The sequence below is a fragment of the Eschrichtius robustus genome, chromosome 17 (genome assembly GCF_028021215.1).
Source record: "Eschrichtius robustus isolate mEscRob2 chromosome 17, mEscRob2.pri, whole genome shotgun sequence".
NCBI lineage: Eukaryota > Metazoa > Chordata > Mammalia > Artiodactyla > Eschrichtiidae > Eschrichtius > Eschrichtius robustus.
In genome coordinates, this window is record NC_090840.1 from 57,430,636 (window position 1) to 57,449,005 (window position 18,370).

Here is an 18,370-nt window from a genome sequence, read left to right on the forward strand (position 1 = left end):
TATAAAGCTTAGATAACAATCCTAGAATAAGCTTTCAATTTTAAAGATCCAGATTTTTAAAAAGCTGTGGATAAACCGGTGGTTACCTAAGAGCAGCAGCCAAAGTACTAAAGAATGTGACAAACTACATTACTTAATAAAACTAGAGATATTTAGCCTGAAGGAAAGAAAAATAAGGAAAATTATCTTCAAGTACCTGAAGTATTTTCATAAAGCAGTCTAGTTTCCTGTTGCTCCAACCAAACAAATAAGAAATAATAGAAGATTCAGAGGTATTGACCTCAAATGGAAGAATAAATTTTTAAAAATGATTTCTAGCTAACAGCAGAACAGTCTAGTTCATAAAGCAGTGAATTTCTTATCACCAAAAGCTGGATGATGGAACAAAGATGATATAAAAGGGATTCTCTTGGTATGTATATCTTCCTTCCAAATAATATGGCCTAGAGCCTTAATTCTAAAGCTTTAATGTATACATGAATTACCTGGGTTCTTCTTACGTTGAAGATTCTGATTTAGTTCTTCTAGGATAAGGCCTGAGACTCTGCATGATACTGATGCTGCTGCCCCAGGGACCAAACTTAAATAGCACTTTAAAGGGCTAGGAGTATACTTTTATCAAATAATTTACTTAAGAGTTACATGTAAGCTTTTTCAATTAACAAGCCAATCTACCACATGAAGAGGGGAAAATATGTGACAACAAATTCAAATGTTAGAAGTACATTTTAAATTTTAAAAATTCTATTTGATTTCATATAATTAAAGTCAAAACTATACAGTGAAATAACTTACTGTGGCTGGTAAAGGAAGAGATCAATAATGTTATCGCGCCCTTTAGGGTGATTGAAGAAAACAAACAGAGACCAATGAATGAGCCATGTTCGCTGCTGAAGAGACTGAAGTGGAGAACTCACAGACTAAAGGATTACAAAAGGTATACAAAGGAAATATTAATATATGAGAAAGAGGAAAGGGAATAAACATGGCTGATCTCAGAATTTTATTTTAAATGAGAACCTTCTAAAGCATGCACGGTGATCATTATGATCAAAGTCCAATCCCCCAGACCACTCTACTCTCTGCATGACCCTTGACATTCAAAATTTCCCTGTTCTCAGAGACAGATTCAACAATGTCCACTAAGCCATTTTTACAGAGGCTCTAAGTTATACTTACTTCAGACAACATTTTATAAGCAAGGACTAAATTAAACACTTCATAGTAAGTTTTATTAGACATTAATAGTAGATGAAAACTGTCATCTTCTGCATTAGACTTTCAATAACGGGTGGCACTAAGAGTATTATGTCATTTCCACTGGAACAGATCAAAGAAGCACCACAGCTCTAACAAAAATGAAAACTGAGTTATTTTCTCTAAGAGCCAAAAGAAGTTTGACAGCTTCCTTCAAGGAGATTCAGTAAAACTAATCAACCCACTAACCCACTGTGATTCTTATATCAGGTCAACATTTTAGTTTAGCCTCCCTCCCTTTCCTCCTTCCTTTTTAAAGTACACAGTGTTTTCCTTATCAGAAAGTATTAAGGATACATAGAAATTTCAGAAAATCACCCTGAAAAACTGTAACTCACATTATTATCTATGGTCTCTTTTAGCCGTGTAAGGTCTTCCATGGCTGCATCCCAATTCTGCATTAAGATTTCAGAGGCCAGTTTTCCCCACAGTGAACTCAAAGCATTTCTATCTGTTGCTGGAACCTGTTTAAGCAATCATAATTAATTATATTCTGAATACTCCGGAGGAAAAGAAGATAATGTATATTTTATACCCTACATATCCCTCGGGCCTACTAAAAGATCTATAGCACTCTTCCCCAAACTCCTGTTATATAAGCCCTTATTTGGATCACACTGGTTAAGCTGATTCAAATAGATTTCATTTAACTTAATTTATTAAAAATACACAGGTCTTTGATATTCAGTCTAGATCAGAAGATAGAGAATAACTTAAAACTAGGCTACAGCACCAGTGTTTTAGTGTAATCCATTTCAGATCATTTATACACAATTAATCAAATTTTAGGAACTCAAAACTTTGCAAACAAAGTTAGATTCAGAGGCAATTTGTTGCTAAAAATTCCTGGAGTGAAGATGTGAAAATCAAGACTTGTGAGTCTCAACTACAATTTAGAAAAATTATTTCCAGAACAAAAAAACTTCCAAATTATGATATAAATGGAAGAGGTCATAGAGAGAAAAAAAAAGCAGGTCTACTGGTTAATAACATTAATAATTATCAAAGGAATATGTACTGAGAAACAGAAGTTCATATTCTTATATAATCCTAAAACCCTGGAAGGTAAATAATAATTTTTATCCCTATTTTAAAGAGGCGAACTGATGCACGGAGAGCATAATTTGTTGAAAATTATACTTCTAATCATAAAAGCTATAAAATTTCATACTGCAATCTTAACCCTGCAAAAATGGAGGAATGAGGGTCACTCTATCTCTTCTTGCCATTGATGCAAGTGGGTCATAAACCCAAACACCTATAAGGACTAGGCTAATAACAAAAACAAGTAAAGCAGGACTCTCAAAACAAGGCTAAGAAAGTGGATATAATGACTCTGAACTGTGCTAAAGCAGCAGAAGCAAGTGAGGGTACTGGAGGGAGAAAACATTTCTATACCCCAAGCTGAAATTTTGAATTTTTCACTGAAGCACTTACATGGTACTATTAACTGTAAAGTACTATTGGTACATATTATAATTACAAGTTAAATAAAATCATATGGGGAGGACTGGAAATCCAACCACCAATAATTCTGGCTCTACCACTTACTATAAGTAGCTGAACCATCTGTGCTTTAGCTCCCTCATCTATAAAATGGGGATAGTAACAGAAGCCACCTCAGTTGTTGTATGACCTAAATCACATAATACATGTAAAAAGATTACAACATCACCTGACACATAATAAAAACTTGGGAAATGTGAATCATTACCACAATGATAATGAGAATAGAAATGATGATATCAGAGTATTATAGGTTGCCTAAACTATGAGGATCAAAACCATACCTAATTCAGACTCTGTCTATACTGAAATTCTTCCTTTGATGTCAGTAATTAATTCAAATGTACGGGAAAACATTTAGCAAACACTCAGAGCATGCAAATAGCAGAGACTAAATTTGCAAATTAAAATTCGTAACATAACCATGAAATCACTGGTTCTCATTATTATTACAATGTATGTCCACAAGAAACTTGTATATGAATATTCATGTCTTTATTTGAAATAGACAAAACCCAGAAGTAATCCAAATGTTTATCAACAGATGAATAAACTGCAGTATATTCATAGAACGGAATACTAGTCAGCAATGGAAAGAATCAAACTTCTGATATATACAATAATATAAACGAATCTCAAAAACTTGCTAGTCAAAATAAGCCAGGCACAAGCTTACATATATCATTCCACTTACATGAAATTCTAGAACAGACAAAACTAATATACAGGGATGGAAAGCAGATCAATGGATGAACCAGAGATGAGGTATGGCAAAGGTGAACAAGATGATGAGGCAAAGGGGAACAAGGGGTCTTTCTGGGGTAACAGAAATATTCTTTATCTTGATTTGGTGGTAGTTGCACAGGTACATGCATTTGTCAAAACTCACTGAAATCAAAAAAACCTTATATAAAAATCTATAAAATTATTGTTCAAATTACAAAAGATAAAATGTTTGATCCTTACAAAGAAATCTAAGTACTAATATTTCACTGAATCTAAGATGTCATCAATTTTATGGTATATTATTTTAGGTCAATTCAGGACACATCCTAATTTTAGATGTTAAAATGGGATAAAAATATATCTGAGAATCGATATGAAATAGATGTCTTTTACAGTGACATTATCAGAGTACATCAGATCCAAATCTTCAGTCAAGAGCCTAAAACTTCACCAAATCATCATTACTCAAGCTTTCTTGAGTCAAGGAAAAGTACCTTTAAATTGAATGGCAAGTACTTACAATAGATAAATTTTAAATTCTGAGTGAAACACACACACACACACACACACATATGATCACCAACAGTCCTAGCATCTTAAAATCACTTTTATTTCAAATAGCTGCTGGATGAGGAGAGGGATTATATTTTGGAGCCAGACCGAAGGCCACAGTGAGGGCAAATTTTAACAAAATAATTACAATACAGTTATTAATTAAAATACAGTTATAAGTTAATAACTTTTAAAACAAAAATGTTCAAAAATTCCTAACAAATCTGCTCCACCATTTAAATTCAAATTAATGCATTTCTTAGAGCATGATTCAAAGAAGCTTCACAATCAAATAGGGTGCATTTAAGCACTCGGTGTATTCTAAAAGCCATGAAGTCTTTTAAAAATAAAAGTAGATTCTAGGGTCATACAGCTTTAATTTATACAACACTAACCTACAGTAGGTCACTCAGAGAGTCAAATTCTAATCTCAGATCATAGTTACAATGGTTCTTTCATAGCTTATGTTTCCCTAACCATAGATTTAAAAGAATAATCAACCACCAGAAAAGAAATGAAAACAGGCCATTTGCAAAAAAGTAAAATTAAACAACTAATAAGCAAAAACATTAACATTATTTATCCCAAATCCAAAACAGGATTTTTATCTTTGCTACTAACAAGATTTCAAACAAATACATAGATTTTTTAGTGGTGCCCATCTAAATCAAAAGAAAAAGTAAATAATCCATTTTTAAACTTAGCTTAGTTAGCCTTTATCAATATGCCGACATGAAGTAACCAACTCGCGCATAACTCAACTGTTCTGCGGCACAAGATGGGACAAAAACTAAAATGAACTGCACCTAATTTCTGAACACTATCCAATCACTATATTTTGACTGCTCTTAATGTAAAACATTAATTTTGTATCCATTCCATGGTATTCAATCACTTAAACATCATTTGAGTTCCATCATAAGATCTGCTAGGCAATGTAAAAGCTTAAGATCAACCCAGAATTTTTTAAGACAGGAAACTAATTAGATCTTCGTATTTTACAAAAGTAAATATAAAAACTCTGCAAACTTTTAAGTATATACCTATCACGTGCAGAAATTTTCAGACTAATTATGAAACCATACTACATAAACATAATAATACTATTAAAACTAAAATATGTTATATGTGTTAGGATAAAAGCTTTTTGCAGCAGTGTAGCAAGTTTTTTAATCCCCAAAAGATTCATGCATACTACTCTGGCTCAAGTCCATGTCATTACAGTTGGCTCTTCATACCAATCTGCTTTCAAGGGTGGATATGCTAGAAGAGTTTCAATATCTGGATTTCCAGCAGTTACCTTAAGTTTCCATGTCTTAGCAAAATGGCACATTCACTCACTGACCAGCAACAATAAATTTACTGTGCTAGAACTCTAACATGACACTAAATCTTCATTCTCAAAATTCACTCCCAGCATTAACAAATGATATGAATAACCAACTCTTTTCATGTACCTGTAATCATATCAGGCTTCTGATTTTACAATCCTCGTCTAAGCTGTTTACATTTCCAAAGTAATCAACTTTTGCTCTCCTAAATCCTTCATAATATTCAAAGTAAAACTGATGGAATTTTCTGATAAGCTGCTACAAATTTAGCATCACCCATTACCTGCAATGCACTTGCAAGCTAACCACAGCTAAACTGTAAACTAAGAATTCATTTACAAATGGGATAATTTTTTTTTTCAAATCAAACTTGGAAATAAACTGAAATCTTTATTTCTTTGAAGGAAGGATGGTACTTTTTTTTTTTTTTTAAGGATGGTACTTTTAAAAAATGAAGTTGTCTAAGCACTATTTTAAGTGTAGGAGTTATTCGATTTAATAATACTGAACTCTTTCCTCACTTGCAAAAAAGAAAAATTTAATTTCCTAGAAAACAACCAAAGATAGCAGCCATTGAGTCTTTTCTTTGTGACTTGTGGGGCTAAAAGAAAAAAGGCACCAGAAAATAGAGACAGAAAGAACGGACTCTTCCAAGGTTGGAAGACAAAAAGTCCCTGTCTTAAAGAGGTCATTTCCCAACTTCTAGGGTTAACTAGAGATATCAGAGATGTAGGTACTTGCTTACTAATCCAAAGTAACAAATTATAATTTCTCAAATGAGACGCTAGTTAAAATAAGAGAATTTTGGTAACTTTAGAAGGCATTTATTAATATAATTACCTAAACAGAAGGCAGAATAAGAAAGAAATCTGTCAATGTGAAATCCTGATATTTCCTTTGGCTTCATGCAACTCTCCTTCCCTAACAAACACAATGCATCTAGGAACTTGTCAAGTAGACAAATGAAGAAAAAAAGGTTAGGAATTTTCTCTAGCAGTACTATTTAAACTCATCTACTCCCTACATAATGAAAAAAAATTGAGCTTTGTAGTCTAATACCTGAGGGCAGAAGTAAATAGAAAAAAGTTATTTTTTGAAATAAAAAGTTATTTTTTCAAATTTATTTGAAAATCTTTTCAAATATCATTAGAATTCCACAGCTGTTTAGAACAAATTCAAGGAATATATGAAGCACAAAATATTGAATTAAAATTAGGAATAATAGATTTATTCAGTAAATACTAAGCACCCACAATGTGCCACTCACTGTGCTGTACAGTAATATTGTAACAAATTCACTACATGATAGAATTCTACTAATGCTAAAATCATACAATTATACATAATATGAAAAATTAGTGGTTCCTACTTTTGGATTTCAAGGACAAGTTAAATCTGCCTCCAAATTTTGAGGCCCTGAAATAAGGTTTCCTATTTCTATTTGGTTTTGTTGAAAGTTTATTTTTTTCTCCTTTTGCCAATGATTGTTGAAAACTTAATGGATAGATCAAATCTACAGACATGTTTTAAGGAACCAAGGCAACCTACAAAAGAGAAGAAAAAGAAAAAAAAATTACTTACCAACACTCTAAAGAAGTAAAGATATTCTGCTGCTCCAGAGTAATTTCCACATTCATATTGGAATTTTGCATACCTGTAGAGTGTATCTAAATATTCCTGCCTAAACTAAAAAAAGGAAAAAAGCTTAAATTCTATTTTTTAATTTTGAGTTTTAAAACTCAAACCATTTACTCTTTCAAATATCCCCAGATATCAATTCTTTCAAAAGTTACTACCCTCCCCCCCACCCCCCAAAATCAGAAAAGCACATGACCATTAAGATACATATTAGGAATTGTTGGATTCAACATTCATAGTTCTGAATTGTAACAATACCTACTTTGTTGTGATACAAACTTGAATTACAGCTGAAGGTCTGATGTGTGAGTCCTTTAGCTGGTGAATGAGCTTAGACAACTACCAAGCATATGTATATCCCTGTAAGGATTTTGTGATTCTGTACAAATAATGTGCATAGTAAACTTCAGTTCTCTGAAAAAACTGGCCCCCAAATTACACCAATTTTTACAGTTAATGATGCAAGCAAAGTGAAAGACAAAAAATCAAGAGAAGGGCTCCGAACCAGAACATTAACAAATACACCAAACATTCTATATGGAAACCAGAAAGAGTAATTTTGCAGTGGTCAGCATGTCTCTTGTTACAATAATTGTTAAATGAATGATAAAACTTGAATGCAAGTTAAAGAACTGATTATATAAGTAGCCTCACACTTTGAGTTAACGCAAGGGGAAGGAGACTAGGAGATGACTAGGAAAGCCTGTAACAACATTCCTTTATATGGGGGTTTATGAAGGTCTTGGTAATGTCAAGGGCTACTGTATTCCACAAGGCAGCTTAATGCTATTGCTCAAGGTATTCTAATTCAAATTTAGTTCTGTTTTTACCTACTTGTTTATCCATCAGAAATATAAAATGCTAACTATTACATGATCATTCTGGAACAAACAATTTGAGAATTTCTGTTATCTAAAAAGATAAGCATAAGGATATTATTTTCCAATCAAGACCAATTTTTAAAAACTAAAGTTTCAAAAACATACCAGGTATTATGTCTAATAACTTAATCTGGAAATTATACTCTTGCCAAGCCATGAATCTATCTATACAGCACTATTCTTTAATTAGCCTTATTACAACATGACAACTAAACAGTTTTTTAAAAGACCACTTACACCATGCTTGTCTGCGAGGTAGTCAAACAGCATCCGACCATCCCTTAATAATAAAAAAACAAAAATTATTGTATTTTATAGGCCACAGAAAACAAAACAAGCGTATTCAACTTCTATCTTATTACTCACATAAAGCCATTTAATTATCTTAATACTTAAACACTAAAAATAAAATAAGACTTCCAGAATAAAATAAACAGAACATTACATGTTTTGAACATAAGGAATAGGAACTCAAGGAGAACTGCAAACTTAAAATTTCACTTTCAGATTTCTTTAGCCCTAACTGAAAATCATGTGTTCTGATTCACCACATGATCTAAGTTTTTTAGGTAATAAAACCAGAACATTGGGGCTTCCCTGGTGGCGGAGTGGTTGAGAATCTGCCTGCCAATGCAGGGGACACGGGTTCGAGCCCTGGTCTGGGAGGATCCCACATGCCGCGGAGCGACTAGGCCCGTGAGCCACAATTACTGAGCCTGCGCGTCTGGAGCCTGTGCTCCGCAACAACAGAGGCCGCGATAGTGAGAGGCCCACGCACCGCGATGAAGAGTGGCCCCCACTTGCCGCAACTAGAGAAAGCCCTCGCACAGAAACGAAGACCCAACACAGCCATAAATAAATAAATAAATAAATAAAAATTAAAAAAAAAAAGATACATGAACCCCTATGTTCATAGCAGCACTATTCACAATAGCCGAGACATGGAAACAACCTAAATGTCCAACGACAGATGAGTGGATAAAGAAGATGTGGTACATATAAACAATGGAATACTGCTCAGCCATAAAAAAGAAAGAAATAATGCCATTTGCAGCAACATAGACAGACCTAAAGATTATTATACTAAGTGAAGTAAGTCAGAAGAGAAAGAGAAATACCATATGATAACTTATATGTGGAATCTAAAATATGACACAAATGAACTACAAAACAGAAACAGACTCACAGACATAGAGAACAACAGACTTGAGGCTGCCAAGGGGGAGGGGGGTGGTGGAGGGATGGACTGGGAGTTTGGGATTAGCAGATGCAAACTATTATATAAAGAATGGATAACAAACAAGGATCTAGTGTATAGCACAAGGAACTATTTTCAATATCCTGTGATAAACCACATGGAAAAGAATACGAAAAATAATATGTATATATGTATAACTGAATCACTTTGCTGTACAGCAGAAATTAATACAACACTGTAAATCAACTATATGTCAATAAAATAATTTTTTAAAAAAGAGGTTACCTGGTTGACTGCATTTGCCTTGTAGTTTCTGGATCTTCAAACATCTTCACAATAGGTTCAGTTTCTGCCTGAAGCTGTTTCAGTTGTGCAACAACGGTGGTTCTTTTTTCTCTCAAAGCTAATTAAAAATGCAAAGGAGTACTATAATGTTAAACTGTATTGCTCACTATGAGGATGTCTCTGGAAATTTTTCAATCTATCTAAATTGTGCATATATTTATCCCCAATATATTCATGTGCCAGGAGCCACCAACTCAGTAACTCCCCCAGATCCAATTTCTTCTTTCTAGCACTGCAAAGGCACATAAAGGAAGAGTGAATCCTCTTCTTACTCTTAGAAGAAATTGAGGAATATACAGATACAGCCTGGGAGAAGGAGCTGTTGAGGAAACAATTATTTAACTCTGCATTTCAGAGACTTCATTCTCAGTGTTTTTATATTTGTTTTCATTGAATTCTCTCAGGAGATTATCCCACAGTTTCTGAAGAGGCTCAGAGGGGTTTACATATTATTACTACAGGTTTTCAGCTAGGTTGAATGGAATTTAAATTCATCAATAATTTCTCTTTTCACTTTAAATCTAATTCTGTAATCTCTCAAAACCAATTCTATAGTTTCTTTTTACTGCATCATGAAGTCAGAGAAAACTTGCACATAATTTATCCCGTTAGCATGTTTTAAAGTTTCACTAAGAAATAGTTTACTTTTTTATCACAAACTAAAATTTAAAGAGCTACTGTTCTTGCAGGGAACTATAATAGAAGTCAAAATAGTGATTATGTTTTATGTAATAATTTCTACATTATATAGTAGAAAGTACTAATACTAGGAGAGTGTTTCTCAAACACAGAGGGGATCTGTGATCAAATTTTGAGAAATGTCAATTTAAACAAAGTAAATTGTATTTCTCTACTGAGAAGAGTTCTTATAATCTTTTAAAATACTACGTGCATAGTGGGTTTTTTTGTCTGCTTGTTTGTTTTAAGAACATCTATTACTACAGAAAACAAGGATTTCGAAATATACCACAGTAGTTCTCTAATTTGAGTGCTGGTCTTCAGCCAACATTTTCTGGTTAAGTAGATCTGCGGTATGGCACAAGAATCTGCATTTCTAACAAGTTCTCCCAGGTGAGCTGAGGATGCTGGTTCTGGGGACCATGCTTTGGAGAACCCAGATGCTTCAAGACAAAAAAGAAATCTCTAAGGCACACAAGATGCCAACTGAAAAAACAAGTCAAAAAACTGCAAAATTCCCAGATAATTCTAAGGAAACAATCTGATTAATAAGTACAACTTTGATGCTGCATACTATGAACTGAAGACATTTGATGACCATGTTTTAAAGTAGTTTCACACCTTTTATAGGGTCCCCAACCCCCGGGCTGCAGACCGGTTGGTTAGGAATCGGGCCGCAGAGCAGGAGGTAAGCAGCAGGCAAGGGAGCAAAGCTTCACCTGCAGCTCCCCATCGCTCGCACTGCCCCCTGAACCATCCCCCTGCCACCCCCAGAACATGGAAAAATTGTCTTCCACAAAACCGGTCACTGGTGCCAAAAAAGGTTAGGGACCACTGCTTTAGAAGACCTGTAACCTCCATATTACCTTTCATCCAAAGAACTTTTAAATCATTCAAATAATTATTAAGACTTCTGGCTAAAGCACTTTTATAAATCAGAAAACTTTTAACACACATGCCCTCAGTTCTGAAGTCAAGCTTCAGATATAATGACAAAACTTACCATGAGGAATATCATCAGAATAAAGGTTTTTGTATACATCCATAGCAAAGTCTACCATGTTGGTATCACTAAGAAGATCCAATTTCCCTTGTAACAATTCTTTTTCATTATATATCTGCAAGAGAAAATTACTTTCTAATGAATAAATTGAAGTTCCCTCAAGTAAAGCGGTTAATATTAAGATAGTGTACCTGTACCTGGAAACATATGTCCTGAACTATTTTTTAATAAAATATATACTATTAATTCACCCTCCTACAAGAAAGGCAAGCAATCAGCCTACAGAGACATAAAATATTTTGTTTACCTAGCAACTTTAAAATAAAGGCAATTACATACCACAAAGCCATTCCCACCAACTTCTGATTTATACTGATTTTTTAATGTGTCCCTACAAGTCATCCTTTAGCCTTTCTAGAACAAGGCTGTGAGTAAATAAACCACACCCACTCCACTGATAAGCACATAGTATTGTTGACTCCTCTCCACATTCAGGTAATTAGAAATCAACTCTTAAATGTTTTACCTTCTTAGTCTCTCTCACATCCGCATGATGCCTACCCATTTCTCACTGAGGTGGCCTCTCCTTTTTCCCCCACATACTTTTCCACTATATAGTTAAAATCCTTTATAATGCTTCCCATCCACACCCCCGAAACAAACTGGCACCCATTCTTTCAGTCAACCTTGTCACATCAGGTTTTAGCTTTTGCAAAGAGTTCAAGAAACTTAATTTAACTCACAGTTCAGGAACCAAATAGATACATAAGCAAACTCACATAAACATGAAGTGTACTGAGCAATATGTTAAGGATTCTACACAGCAGCATTCAGGGAGAGAGACAGTAACATAATTCAAAACAATTTTTAATCAAATAGCCAAGATAAGGTTACAGCAAAAGAAAAGATTTTTGTACTAAATCTAGTTTTGTCAAGCAAAGAAAAATGAAGGAAGATTATACAACATTTTACTACCCGTGAAAAGAAAAGATAAAGGCAGTCAAACGGTACAGCCATGAGATCAAACCTGAACCTTCCAAACTACATAAAGAACTCCTACAAAATAGTAAGAAAAAATAGACAATCCAATTGAACATGGCTAAAAGATTTTAATAGGCACTCCACAAGAGCACAACCAAATGGCCAACAAACACCGGAAAAAGTCCTCAACCGCATCAGTCATAAAGGAAATGTAAATTAAAATCACACTAAAAACTAAAAAAACGGACAATACCAGTGTTGGTATAGTTGCAGAGTAACTGAACACCTTCTCTGCTGGCAGAACTACAACCACTTTGGAAAACTGTTTTTATCTTCTAAAGCTAAAATATTCTTTAACCCAGCAATTCTACTCCTAAGTACCCAAGAGAAATGGGTACATATATTCAAAGGACATTACCAAGAATGTTCCCAGCAGCACTATTTGTAACAGCCAAGTCCTATCAACGTTAGACTGGATAAATAAATTGCAGTTATTTAGGACGTTTGCAACATTTTATTTATTGATCTGGATGGTAGTCACACATAAATGTGTTTCCTTTGGGGAAAAAAAAGCATTTATGGGCTTCCCTGGTGGCGCAGTGGTTGAGAATCTGCCTGCCAATGCAGGGGACACGGGTTCGAGCCCTGGTCTGGGAAGATCCCACATGCCGCGGAGCAACTAGGCCCGTGAGCCACAACTACTGAGCCTGCGCGTCTGGAGCCTGTGCTCCGCAACAAGAGAGGCCACGACAGTGAGAGGCCCGAGCACCGCGATGAAGAGTGGCCCCCGCTTGCCGCAACTAGAGAAAGCCCTAGCACAGAAACGAAGACCCAACATAGCAATCAATCAATCAATCAATCAATCAGTAAATAAATCTTTAAAAAAAAAAAAGCATTTATATTTGCTTACTTTTCTTTTCACATATTATACTTGATAAAAAGTTTACTTTAAAAAAGAAGTTCCCTTTCAGTTTGCCCCACAGAAACCCTAATCTTAGGTGAAAACATCCTCTTCCTGGCATGCCACCTCTCCTCACCACTTCATCAATAGCTTTTAATTTGTAATGTTTCTCCCAACTGCAGATCCAAAGCACTGCTCCTCTGCCATCAGACCTCACTGGCCTCTTCTTAAATCTATATCTGCTTATATCATCCTCTCTAAATTTTATCTCATAGGCACATTTATTCTGTAAAGAAGAGATAGTAAGATTTTGTGAGCCAAAAAGCAAAAATCAAGGATACTATATATAAGTACCATAAGAGAGAAAAGCTTCAACAATTTTCTTTTTGAAATAAAAAATATAATATGGAATAAAATTTTCTGTAATACAGTTCTACTAATGAGAAGAATGGAATTCTTTTTGGGCAGGAAACATTTTACTTAACTTGTGTACAGTTATTGTTCTATAATTGAGAAAGGTTGCAAATGTTCACCTGTTAAAAATTTTTTTTAGCTCAGACCATACAAAACAGGCAGAGAGGGTTGTATTTGGCTCACAGGTTGTAGTCTGCCAACACAGTCTATCAACCTCTTGAAAACAACTCCTACTTTTTAATAGATTAAAAATCTTCTTTTGACACCTCCTCCTGCTATCATCCTCCACAAATCCAACATCCATAATGATGATTCTTTAAAAACTCAAGCCTTAAAATTCCTTTATCCCGCAAATCATAACAACTTTCATCAGCTCATCTCTAAGACTTTTAACTTACATTCATCACCTCTTCCTCTAAAATGGTTCATCACCCTCAACATACCCTCCGTTCTTTCTAATTTTTACATCACCCTATTTGGTTGTCACTTTCTACATTAGTTTGGATATTGTTTTTGGCTATTTCAAAGCTCTTCCCTTTAGCGGTTAACATTTATTCCATTCATTTTCTCCAACCAAATACAATTCAATGTCTATCTCTAGCACTGGAAAAAAGTTATCTCTTTTCTATGTTATGGCTAAGGTCACCTATAAAATGTTTCAGAACTAGGCAATAATGTTATTCAATCACATCTGTGCTTTTCTCTAATCAGCAATCCTTTTCATCAATCTCTAGATGGCATTTATTTATCACCAGCCTACCTCCACATATTTCTATACTACTCAAATAAACTACCGTTTCTCTCACTCCAAAAATGACCACTTATAAATGTGTGATTTCCAATCTCAGTTGGGCCCTCCAAACTTACCAATCCTTGCATTTGTCTTTGGTCAGTTTCCTCAGTCACTATTTCCAGTCTTTATCTCCCTCCTCAAAACCCCAATTGAGGACTTCCCTGGTGGCGCAGTGGTTGAGAATCCGCCTGCCAATGCGGGGGACATGGGTTCGATCCCTGGTCTGGGATGATCACACATGCCGTGGAGCAACTGGGCCTGTGCACAACTACTGAGCCTGCGCTCTACAGCCCACGAGCCACAACGACTGAGCCCACGTGCTGCAAACTACTGAAGCCCGCGCACTTAGAGCCCGTGCTCCGCAACAAGAGAAATCACCGCAATGAGAAGCCAGCGCACCGCAAAGAAGAGTAGCCCTTGCTCACCGCAACTAGAGAAAAAGCTTGCACACAGCATCGAAGACCCAACGCAGCCAAAAACAAACAAAACTTAAAAAAACAAACAAACCCAAATGAATTCCTCACTTCCCCCTCACATAGGATGGCCTAGCCTCCTAATAGAAAACACTTAGGAGTACCTACTCTGTCCCAGAAGGCTAAATACTTTATATTTACTATTTCATGTAATTTTTCTAACAACCCTATGAGGCTGGTGGTAGTACCAACATTTTGTGCATGAGAAAAGGCTTAGTTAAGATGGGAAAGAAACTGCTGTCAAGTGCACAGAGATATTAAGTGACAGAGCCAGGATCCTAATCCAGGTCCCAATTCAGTACCCAGGCTGTTAAACACTATCTGGCCTTCCACTTCACTTGAGAATAAAGAACACTAAGGTTCAAATATATATTCACTCATGTATTAAATAATCATGAGAAGCCCTTATGCCAGACTCTATTTGCTGAGAACACAGCAAGGAAATAAAACAAAGCTCCTGCTCCAATGGAGTTTATATTTTCCAACATACTGATACCATAAATATATTCAATTGATACCCTCATGTGTCATGATCATTGACTATCCTAAATATCTAGCCTTCAAAACTCAACTCCAAGCCTCTCTTCCTCAGAATCCTTTCTGTACCTCTTCAATTTTGATAGCACTCTGCCACTACTTCTGACATTTTTTACTCTTAGCCTTATAATTACAGACATCTATCTCCACCAAAGGATAAGTTTTTTAGTGATGAGATGTCTGGATTTTATCTTGGATTTCTCACAATTCCATGGTGGTCCTGTACTTAGTAACTGATAAATAAATACTCCAGCACCTGTCTTCCCCTTGGTGTATCACAGCCATCTTACCAACATTCTCTCCAAGGAAACAGGTTTTGAGCAGTTATTTTCCACTGATTTTCAGCTGCCGTTCACAGTTTTGGTCTTGCCCTATGAAAAACTAATTTACACTTATGTATTCCTCCCTTTCATCTGTCTGCCTTGAAAAACAAAAGTGTAAAGACACATTACAAAAATATGAAGTTTGGCTAGTTTAGAAGCATAGAGGATATTTTTCTATTCCTTGATCTTTGGTAAATTATCCTAAATTATCCAAAAAAGAAACAGAAGGCAGACTGGGCTGTTTTATTCAAGTTATACAATACAGGTTAAGTACATCCTATAAAAGAAAAATCAAGACAAAAACATTTCAAGATAAAGCTTTATATAGCAAGGCATTCTTGAATATTTATTGAAAATAAACTTTGCTGTTCCCTAATATCATTAACTTTAGAGTTGTGTGTAGGTGTTTAGAAAAGGTTCATATGAATTTGAGGGTTATACCTATCCAATGAACCATGGGAAAATTTGAAAACTTATCAGAACAATTTAATGTTTATTTGTAGGGCTTTTTTGTTTTATTGCTGTTGGAACACACAAAATCTACTCCCCAAATCTAGAGTGCCTTAAGTAGACTTGCGGTTTAATCTGCTTCTAGAAATAGAACGCATTTTTCTGGCCAATATTCTAATTCCTCCATCACAGTAATATCACTTTATTGTAACTATTAAAATGCATCAATTTCCCAATAAACTACGGTATAACTAAGCCTAATATTTCCAAACTTTTAGGACTGAGACATATTTTTAAATGAGGTACTAGGACCAAATACTTTTTCAAGATACCCGGAATAGCTCAATGAACACTGACAACCAATTCAAATCACTCGAAGTCTGTACATCTATACACTGAAAAACAACTCTTAAGATTACTGTTGGGTTATTTTTTGGGTTCCCCTCCCCACTGGACAAAATATGCTACGCTTCTAGGAAGTGGCTATTTACCGAAACACCAGTTAAACTCCTCGCAAAGAACTCACAACTTTACGGAAACCAAGGGGCTAGATATTTAAGTGTAAGAAAATCATTCCAAACGACCCGGCAAGCAAAAACACAAAGCCAAGGTCACCCTTCCTACTGTGCCCAAAAGAAAAATTTAAATCTCTAACAGTCCAATTTGCTTTTAGAAGCCAGCTTGAAGTTAAGCTCAAGCATTAATACAGGGAAGCCAGCCAATCGTCAACTTCCAAGAGGAACGACGCGGAAGTCCCTTTGGCACTGGCACCTCAAGAAGTGAAGCAGAGACCCCTCCCTTTCTCCCCTGAGTTTCATATTGTCACCTCACCCCTACTCACGGCCGAATTCCGCGGTGCTAATCAACAGGGACGACGCTTAACTACCAGCAGATCCTTATTGCCCGACTCGGGACCAAACTCAGGGCCGCCTCACACGTGTGTAAGGCCTAAGGCTATCGCCACCGCCTTTCGGCCTTGCCCCGCATCTCACGCGCTCCCACGCCTTCCTCGCGCTCAAAAACCCACTCACCTCCTTTACGGAGAGAAACTCAAGCAACGGAAAGACTAGATGCCGATCCAAAAAGTGCGCGATGCGAGTAGTCAAGTCGTACTCCGCCATCTTGCCAAAGAAAAGAGAAGTGTGCGCTCGCTAAAACTTTATTGATAGCGCCGACAAACGAACGGACAAGACCCTTATCGCGCATGTGCAGTGGTTAAACCAGCCAAAGGAAAGGGGCGGGGTTCAGCGTCGAGCGCTCAGGGAACAATGGCGCATGCGCGAGGTCCTCCCTCCCTCCCTCCCTCCCTCCCTCCTTCCCTCCTTCCCTCCTTCCCTCCTTCCCGGCAACTCTGGGACGAGGTGGATGGGCGGGCAAAATTCCTTTTGTTTGCAAGTTTGTTGGTGTCCTGCAATCCGTTACGTTAACAAATACTGAAAACTCAGAATTGATTGCTGAGGCAATGTCATTTGTATTGGAGATGCAGCAAAGGACAAGATAATGAGGCCCCTCCTCTCCAGAAAATTACGTACAAGGAGGAATAGCTGAGCTTTTATTTGGTGTATAGTAATCGTTTTGTAAGCATTTGTTAAATTAAGATGGGATGGTCTTCTAGACAAAAAACAAGTGAAATAATTTCAGATTATAGTAAAAGCCATAACTTGGTGTCGGGGGGGGGGGGGCAGCAGGGAGGTGAGGGACGCGGTGCCAGTTTGGGGCTTTTCAATTAGGGTGTTTAGATAAAACTCAGGGTTACAATTTAGCCGAGGTTGTGGTAAGAGAAGCAGGTGACCAAAATTAGAGCCTGGGTGGAAACATGCCTGGTGGAAGCACAGCAAAGACAAAGGCCATGAGACAGGAAAGGGCTTGGTGTCCTTCAAAAACTGAGTATCCTACCAGACTGGAGAGTGAGGTTACAGACATGGAGAAGGGCCAGGTTTCCATTAAGGTAGGGCATGTGAGTTTTTTATTCTAAGTACTCTTGTCTCCTTGTCGTCTTTCAGACTTCTTCATTTTGGAGTGCCTCTGGAGTGTCTTGGACCTTTTCACTGTCTAGGCCAATGCCCTAAGTGATGTCATTCAACCTAATGGCTTTAAATGCAACCCACACGTTGACAACTCCCAAATTAGAGCCCCAGCACAGACTATTAGTTAACAGCCAACTCCATATATCCAACATCTCAACATTAACGTGTCCAAAAGCAAATTCCCCATGTAGCTCGTCAAAACCTGCTCCTTTTACACTCTTCTCCACCTCAGTGAATGCCCACTCCATCTGTCCAGTTGTTCAGACCCAAAACCTTCGAGTCGTCCTTGACTTTTCTCTTTCTCTTATACTCTACATTGACTTCACCAACAAATCCTCTGGTTCTACCTTTAAAGC

The 18,370-nt window shown here is 36.3% G+C and overlaps 1 protein-coding gene across 1 annotated transcript in view; it reads right to left on the reverse strand.

The window, feature by feature from the left end:
* Positions 1 to 17,166, reverse strand: part of EIF3E (eukaryotic translation initiation factor 3 subunit E) — a 48,407-nt gene extending 31,241 nt beyond the window's left edge. The window contains exons 1-7 of the mRNA XM_068525452.1: positions 17,019 to 17,166; positions 11,116 to 11,230; positions 9,375 to 9,492; positions 8,129 to 8,171; positions 6,954 to 7,058; positions 1,596 to 1,721; positions 796 to 920 (exon numbers count right to left, since the gene is read on the reverse strand). Coding sequence (XP_068381553.1) covers positions 796 to 920; positions 1,596 to 1,721; positions 6,954 to 7,058; positions 8,129 to 8,171; positions 9,375 to 9,492; positions 11,116 to 11,230; positions 17,019 to 17,108 — 722 coding nt within the window. The 5' untranslated portion in view covers positions 17,109 to 17,166. The remainder of the gene's footprint in view (positions 1 to 795; positions 921 to 1,595; positions 1,722 to 6,953; positions 7,059 to 8,128; positions 8,172 to 9,374; positions 9,493 to 11,115; positions 11,231 to 17,018) is intronic.
* Positions 17,167 to 18,370: the final 1,204 nt, after the last annotated feature.